General features: G+C 36.7%; 1 protein-coding gene across 2 annotated transcripts; it reads left to right on the top strand.

Moving 5' to 3' along the window:
- Positions 1–703: 703 nt before the first annotated feature.
- Positions 704–6,776, top strand: LOC107763739 (phosphoglycerate mutase-like protein 4). Of its 2 annotated transcripts, none has more exons than XM_016582230.2 (7): positions 704–940; positions 1,229–1,349; positions 4,004–4,054; positions 4,601–4,711; positions 5,629–5,760; positions 6,152–6,227; positions 6,314–6,776. In XM_016582230.2, exons 1-7 carry the CDS (start codon positions 723–725, stop codon positions 6,535–6,537), a joined length of 933 nt encoding a protein of 310 aa, XP_016437716.2. In that variant the 5' UTR covers positions 704–722; the 3' UTR covers positions 6,538–6,776. The 2 variants fall into 2 exon arrangements, with proteins under 2 accessions (XP_016437716.2, XP_075090453.1); XM_075234352.1 differs by having other exon boundaries at positions 1,217–1,349.
- The last annotated feature ends 1,105 nt before the right edge of the window (positions 6,777–7,881 follow it).

Here is a 7,881-nt window from a genome sequence, read left to right as displayed (position 1 = left end):
GTTTATACGCAAGAGTTCCATAATTCAGCATATTATGCTGGAACTTTTCGTGTTATAGCTAGGGTGCTTCCGCCTTAAATAGTGGCTACGTTTCAATAAATTTGCAAAAAAAACTAGCTATTTTTTAATAACCACCCGTAAATATGGCAATGCCACTCTATTTGTAAAAATAGCACGGGCTAGACAGTTTTCGGACCGGTAATTCAAAAATAGCCAGCATTTGTAAAGTCATTAAAAAATAGCCACTATTTTGTAGCAACACGGACCGATCCAGCATAATATACTGGAGATTGGTTCACCTGTGTATGAACTTCCAGCATATTATGCTGGATCTCCAACACACGGAAAGTTCCAGCATAATATACTGGAGATTGGAGCACCTGTGTATGAACTTCCAGCATATTATGCTGGACCGATATATTATACTGGAACTCCAGTATATTATGCTGGAATATTTTCCGAATTTTGAACAGTGTTTTCATTCAGATTTATCTTTACATAAAAAGTGGCTAAATTTCGATTACTTTTGAAACCGTGGTTATTTTTCAATTACCACTTGTAAATCTGACTATTTTTGAATTTCGACTTCATTATTGAACATTGACTAATTTTCAGCCGATCACAAGTTTTGGAGCAATTTACTGATATTTGGCTGGCCCAAATCAGTAAGCCCATCCAATTTTGCTAATTTCAGGAATAACAGGAATACAAATCCTCTACAGATGGAAATGACCTCATTACGCACATTGCCTAATGGAGGATCACTAAAACCTGACAATCTCCGCCATTCTCAGATCGGTAAGCCCGTGAATTTTTGTTGCTCAAAATATTTACAAAGTGCTGCGATTTCCAAGCATATACTCAGACCAGCTTTGAGATTCAATTCGGTCCCTCATCTCACTCACGTTTCCAGTACTCCTATGGCTGATTCTACTTCTAGGTCTGCAATTACATTGTTTACCTTTCTTTTTGTTTTACTTTGTTATACATCTGTATATAAGCAGTTGATGCACTTGCACCTAGTGTCTCGTGCTCAAAATACAAATAAGCAATTGATGCGCGTGCTCCTACTTTCGGAATATATATGTATAGAGGAAACAACATATACTAAAAATAAATAAATAAATATATATATATATATATATATATATATATTATCGTTGTGTGTTGTTTGTTTATCTTCTAACTTTTTTCTGATTGAAATTGATTCTGCAAGTGTCTTAAGCAGGGTTGTACCGCAGCCTGAGTGTGGCGGACATGCTAAATCTGACAATGTGAGTCCTAATTTGACTGAAATTATAGTAATCCGTCATGGTGAAACGGAATGGAATGCCGATGGCAGAATTCAGGTCATTTCCTGCCTCGTTTTAGCTTTCTGCTGTCTTTTCTTTGCTAATGTGTCTGACTTTTTCTATCTGGAATTGTATTTTCTTAAAATTTTGGGGATCTATGCACAACAAAAGTGACATGCAAAACGTTATATTCCCTCCCTCCCATTTTATAAGGCCTTGTTTGACTGGTAACGGGTATAAAACAAGCCATGGGCATATGTGTAGCTATAAATTACATCATTAAAGGTAAAATGAGAACTTTAAAGTTAATTGTTTCTAAATATAAAAATGTGTCGGTCTTTTTGGAACATACTAAAATGAAAAGTCTGCTACATAAAGTGTGATAGGGGAAGTATCTTGATTTTGGAGTATTTCTAATCTAGAAAACTCCTTTCAAGCTAGCATTCCATCTAGTTTGTTACAATTGTCATAGCAAAATAGAGTGCTTAATCTAATGTTACCTTATTAAAAAAAAAAAAAAAAGAATGTTTAGTCTCTATTGTCATTATTGCTCGTATTTAGTCCATCATCTATATTTTGGAATCAATTGAGGAATTCTGACTACCAAAATTTATGTTCGCCAGAAAATGTTTACAGAAAACATGTGAATGTATGCAAATAAAAAGACATCTCAAAATATTGAAAAGGTTTCATATGCATTCCATTGTTTGTAAATGTAATCTAAAAAAGCAACTTGTACCTCTATGGCTCTTTGTATACAGTTCGAAAGAACCCCTTGCTGCATCCCTGATGCAGTCCATTATTTGTAAATGTAATCTAAAAAATCCATTATTTTAGATTGCAACCCATTATTTGACAAGAGTGGGTTGCTCTAGTTGTGAGCACCCTCCACTTCCAACCAAGAGGTTGTGAGTTCGAGTCACCCCAAGAGCAAGGTGGGGGAGTTCTTGGAGGGAGGGAGCCGAGGGTCTATCGGAAACAGCCTCTCTACCCCAGGGTAGGGGTAAGGTCTGCGTATACACTACCCTCCCCAGACCCCACTAGTGGGATTATACTGGGTTGTTGTTGTTGTTGTAATCTAAAAAATCAACTTGTACCTCTATGGCTCTTTGTATAGTTTTGCTCATATCTAGTCTTTCACCTCTGTACCTCATTTCTCAATTGCAATAGTTAATACGTTTAGGTATCATTTTCCATCACCAGAGATTGGTAAGGATTTGCATCAGGGATGCAGCAAGGGGTTCTTTCGAACTGTTAAAATACTGACTTCATCCTCATTTACATTCATGTGACGATTACATGATCTTTGGAGAATGAGCTCCTATTGTTAGATCACCTCAGAATTGGTTGGGAAAAGATAGATGAAATACTATGCAATTGCTCTTATTAATAAACATAAGGGACTAAATGTGTATATTTTTCTTTTCGTAAATGTGACCAAGTTTTTCATTCCTTATATATTGACATCATATTATAGTTTTTCGGCAAAACAATTGAATTCCAGTGATTGGAATTCTTCATATTGCAAAATATATGTGAGGCGATAAATTTTAGCAAAATTATCTGCCATGTGCTCTTGTTTTAACATTTTTGAAATTTCTTCTCGCTAATTTTGAGCTGCCTCGTTTCTTCTCCTCTAACTCATATATAAGACTTAAATGTCCCAGTTCGCTGGGAATGATAACCGGTTTATTGAAAACCTCATTGAGATTGTTACATTGTACATGAAGGATCAGATCTAAACATAGAGGATATATTAGTTTCATTTTACATAAGCCCATAAATAAAGCAATTTGCTCTAAATATGAAGACTCTCATTTAATTTTGAGATTACACTAATCATTCAATTTCATTTCAAAGACCTTCACAGCATTAACTTCCTTTGAGGAACAACTCGGAATCACCTTGCTTATTTATATAAAAGTGAAAAAAATAGTACATTTACCTTTTAATTAGACTGAAGTATAGTGTTTTTACTTTTATCGTTCAAGTTTCTTTATATGACCTGCAGAAAACTGTAAACCTACAGTAGCTGCGTTAATTATTATATCAATTGACACTTCAGGTGTAGAATGTTTCCTTTCTTTATTATCGAAGAATTAAAAATTTGTACAATGGTTCCATTTTTTCAAAAAAGATATTCCTTACTTTGCTAATTATATTGGCAATGTAAAGGATATGTACTTTGCCATGTCCAATATTCCACCCAGAACACCGCCCAGAAAAACATAAGCCCCACTTGCCTCAGAAAGGGTGTGAAAAAGGTGGAAGACTGAAGGTCATTCAGTAAAAGCTGTGACAGGGGAACCATTCATTGTAGGGTAGATACACATGTTTTAGCCAGATAGCTGCAATTTGATAAACTGTGTCGGTGTTTTAATGGGAAGATGTCAATGGTGCGATGCTTCTTAAAGATTGAAGATGATAAAGTACAACCTCATAGTGCTAAAATGGCATATGTAAAACCAGAGGAAACACAGATAGAAAAATTTCAAAAACCCACACCTAAGGTGGTTGAAAGTCCTTGACGATTGGGTGCAATATGTTATGTAATACTCTCCCTGTTGGTGTATGATTCTATGGGACAAATCGTATTCACTTGAACTTCTTGTAAATTGTCAGCATTTGGCCTTTTATGGTAAATCCTATAACAATATACGGATCATGACGAGAGGATGCGATAACTGATACTTGTTTCATCTATTAAACAGGGGCATTTAGATGTCGAATTAAACGACAGTGGGAGGCAGCAAGCTATGGCGGTAAGTCACTGTAGGACAGTATTTGTTTGTTAGTATTTCACTTAAATGCTTTGAACTGTTGGGATGTATACTACACCCTCATATAATTTTTGAGATGGACACATGAATTTGAAAGAGAAGAAAGGTCTTATGGCTTCACGCTTGGCTTAAGTACCAAATTTGTTTCCCCTTCTCTCTGTCTATCCTTTTGCTGCCAATCTTTGCCTCCATTAGTGGCGTAGCCCGTAGGTATGTTTTCTCACCTCGTTATGAACAATATGTGTAATGAACTTATATTAATGTGATTGTGAAAAGATTCAACTCCTCAGATATCACTATGTTGGCTGTTGAACAGAAGTTAAGTGAGATAATCTGTTTCCCTTTTTTATTCTCTTTGTTTTCATGATGGGGATTGGGGGGTGGGGGTTGGGACTTGGGATGTTACAGTTTCCCAGCTTAAAAACTTTTAAGGGAGTTATATGAACTTCAACCTTTTGTTTATTTCATTTCATTTTTCATTTTCTTTTTCGGCGTTTTGGTGCAATGGCTGAAGCTAATTTCTTGAAGGTGGCAGCCCGGCTCTCTAGGGAGCCAAGGATCTCTGTCATATATTCATCTGACTTGAAACGGGCACATGAGACAGCAGAGACAATATCAAGGAGTTGTGGGGGTCTAGAGGTATGAATTCACTATAAATTTGCATTGTCAGAATTGAGACTAGAGATATAAATTCAAATTCATCACATCTTTCACATCATGTCTGATTGTGTATTTTTGGTTTTGTTACTCAATTGGATAATGCGATAAATGAGAAACTTCTGCAAGTTCTTTAACTTATTAGTTAGTATATGGAAGAAAGTTTGCAGCAACTGTTTCATGATATCTATTTTACTTTCAAAATCACTTTCTTTTATCATTTGTTTTCGAACTATATTTTTCCTGAATACTCTTGTTTTTCCCAGTAATCAACCCGTGGTATCAGCTCTGTTTCAACTGTTTAGAGACTTTTGTTGTGGAATTCCTCCTGCTTTTAACTTTCACCCTTTCTTGAAATTTTAGTATGTAGCTTTACCTTTTCTATGAAGCCATCACAACTAAGCTATTGTTGCTTCACTTCTTTTTCTTGTTAATGTGATTGTTATGAGCATGAGCAGAAGAGTTCAGTGATTCTGTTATATGTTGTTGTCCATTGATGTTCTCTGTATGCTCTAAGGAATTGTATGATATAGCTCTTAGCCTCTTAGTAAGAAGGTCTTCCATAGTTCCATAGATGGATATTAACTCGAAAATAACATGCAATAATATGAGGTAAAATATGCTTGAGAGGCCAAGAAAGGGTTAGTTGATATTCAAGATCTATGGTATGAGTCTATCTTCTGATTCAGTCAAGCTTAGATTCCGGAGGCAATATAAGCTCATTAACAATGTTAACGAGCAATGTGGAACAGATGCAATTCTCTGATATGCATGGATATGAGGGAGGGAGAGGGAGGTGTTGAGGGTTTTATAGCTGTTTGTAATCTCATATAAAGCTGACTACCAAACATATTGGAGTAAAATAGTTACTTGTATGTCTCGGTTTGTGCTTAATATAGGTCATTAAAGATCCAGACCTTCGAGAGAGACATCTAGGAGATCTTCAAGGTATTTCTCTCCGTGAAGCAGCCCAAAGCCAACCGATGGCTTATAAGGCTTTTCTATCTGACCGGAGTGACCAAGTAATTCCAGTGAGTATTCCTTTTCTCCTTTTACTATTACTGCCATGATCAGCTTTATCCTAATTCATTTGAATAAACTTGTAGTCATATTAAAAATGTGCTTTCTTCAATTTGCTTCTTTCTTTATTTCTTCTTTTTGGCAATTCGATCTGCTTCGTCACATATACATGTAATAAATATGAGCTCTAAATTGGCAAATCGACCTAAAATCCATCTTCAAATGTAAGTGTTAACTGCCAGAGGTTTAACCAAGTTAGAATCTGGATTCCTTGGGCATAGGATCGAGCACCCACTCCCAAGGTAAAAAAAGAAAAAAGAGGGGAAGGAACATAAATTGCATGATCTAGTCTATCTTATGAAGGGTTTGCATGTATTCAATTCTCCCACAACTTATTTGCAGGGAGGAGGGGAAAGTTTAGATCAACTTTATCAACGGTGCACTTCTTGTTTACAGAGGATTGCAAAGAAGCACAGAGGTATTCTTTTAACTATTGGATTGATAAAAGAGTGATACATCACAAAGATGTTTTTTTTGGCATTGAAATGTGTATTTACCATGTAGGAGAACGAGTAGTTGTGGTATCTCATGGGGGTGCAATCAGAGCACTTCACAGGCGGGCTTCCCCGCATAGGCGGTCTAAAAGTAAGATCTGGAATACATCTGTCGGTATACTTCACTTGTCTGATAAGGATGATTGGACTATTAAACTCTGGGCCGACATAAGTCATCTCAACGAGACAGGATTTCTGGACTCGGGTTTTGGTGGGGACAAAACTTCGGGTTGATTTTGCATGCCTCTCAACGTTCCGTTTGCTGGCAAAGAAGTACTTTACATTGTTTGGCATAAATGAAAATATAGAATTATTTATGTCACCCTGTTCGATAGCTTCCTCACTAGATATAATTGAAACCTCTAGAATGTGGATGAGATGATGACCTGCAGTATACGTTTTGACATTACGTAGAACTCGGTAGAAGGCTAGATCCCTTCTGATTTGCAAATGGGACATTGCGCATCTTTGATAGTTGCCGTTCTCTTTGGTGGAATAATTATTAATGAACTTGCAGTAGTCAATGTTTATAGGAGAAGAAAAAGGTTTTTGTTGAATCATTCGAGTGATAAAGTCATGCCCCGCGTATATAGTATCTGCTTACCACAAGTTATTAATTTTTTTATCAGTGTACATTACATATGTCGTTGTTTGACCAAATAGGCATTTGTCCCAACTGTCTATAGCAATTATTTAGGACAAATAAATTATGAAAGCACAAACTTAGTAACATGCAATCAGTATATGGGTGATGAACTATCAAAGCGACCAACTAACGTTTCCTGCTGAGGATCAATCTACGATACTGAGGTGAAGATATTAGTCGTGAGTTCTGAATCTGTAAGTTTTATGCTATCATAGTTGTAGACAAATTGTGACGTACTGAAGTTACTGAAAAGAAAACTTGCCTAGCAGTGTCAGAATCAAAGTTAAGACGTCCAAAATGAAAAGTGCACTTCTTCCAGCTGCTGGTCCCAATCTTCCCACCAAAGGATTGAAGTAAGATTTGACAGCTTAAAGTTTCAAAGGCAGCTTAATTGTGCCAAATACATTAGAAAATGACAGTAGCAGTGCTGGGTCACCTGCACTGCAATATTTGAAGTCTGAATTAAAGGTGTTAAACAGGCCGGGCTAGCCCATTTGACAACATGGTTCGACCCAATACAGCCTGGGTCAGCTCGGGTTAGCCCGATCCGGTAAGGGGCGGGACAGGTTGGCTTGTGTAAGGGGGTTGGTCCGGACGGGGTCGGACTTTTTTTGGTTACCAGTGCCCCAGAACTCGGCTAGCCCGTTCAGGGGTTATCGGGTTTTTACTCGGTTCCAGTCCGGTAACTGTTACACTTTGTTTTTCTTAAAAAAAAAAATCTGACCGTTGCCAACGGTTAAAATCTGGGAAGATCGTTTATGGCTCTTTTCACAAAAATGGCGACTTTGGCCTACCCGATTAAAAAAATAGCCTCCACCCTTAATAATTGATAAATTACATCTTTAACATTTTAAAAACTATAAATAGCCTCCCTCTTCTTCATTTTTTCTCACAATTTGCTCTCTTCTTCTACTTTAATTCTTTCTTAATTA

The sequence above is a fragment of the Nicotiana tabacum genome, chromosome 17 (genome assembly GCF_000715075.1).
Source record: "Nicotiana tabacum cultivar K326 chromosome 17, ASM71507v2, whole genome shotgun sequence".
NCBI lineage: Eukaryota > Viridiplantae > Streptophyta > Magnoliopsida > Solanales > Solanaceae > Nicotiana > Nicotiana tabacum.
The sequence above is the reverse complement of the archived record's forward strand: the minus strand, read 5'-3'. Positions and strand labels throughout refer to the sequence as shown.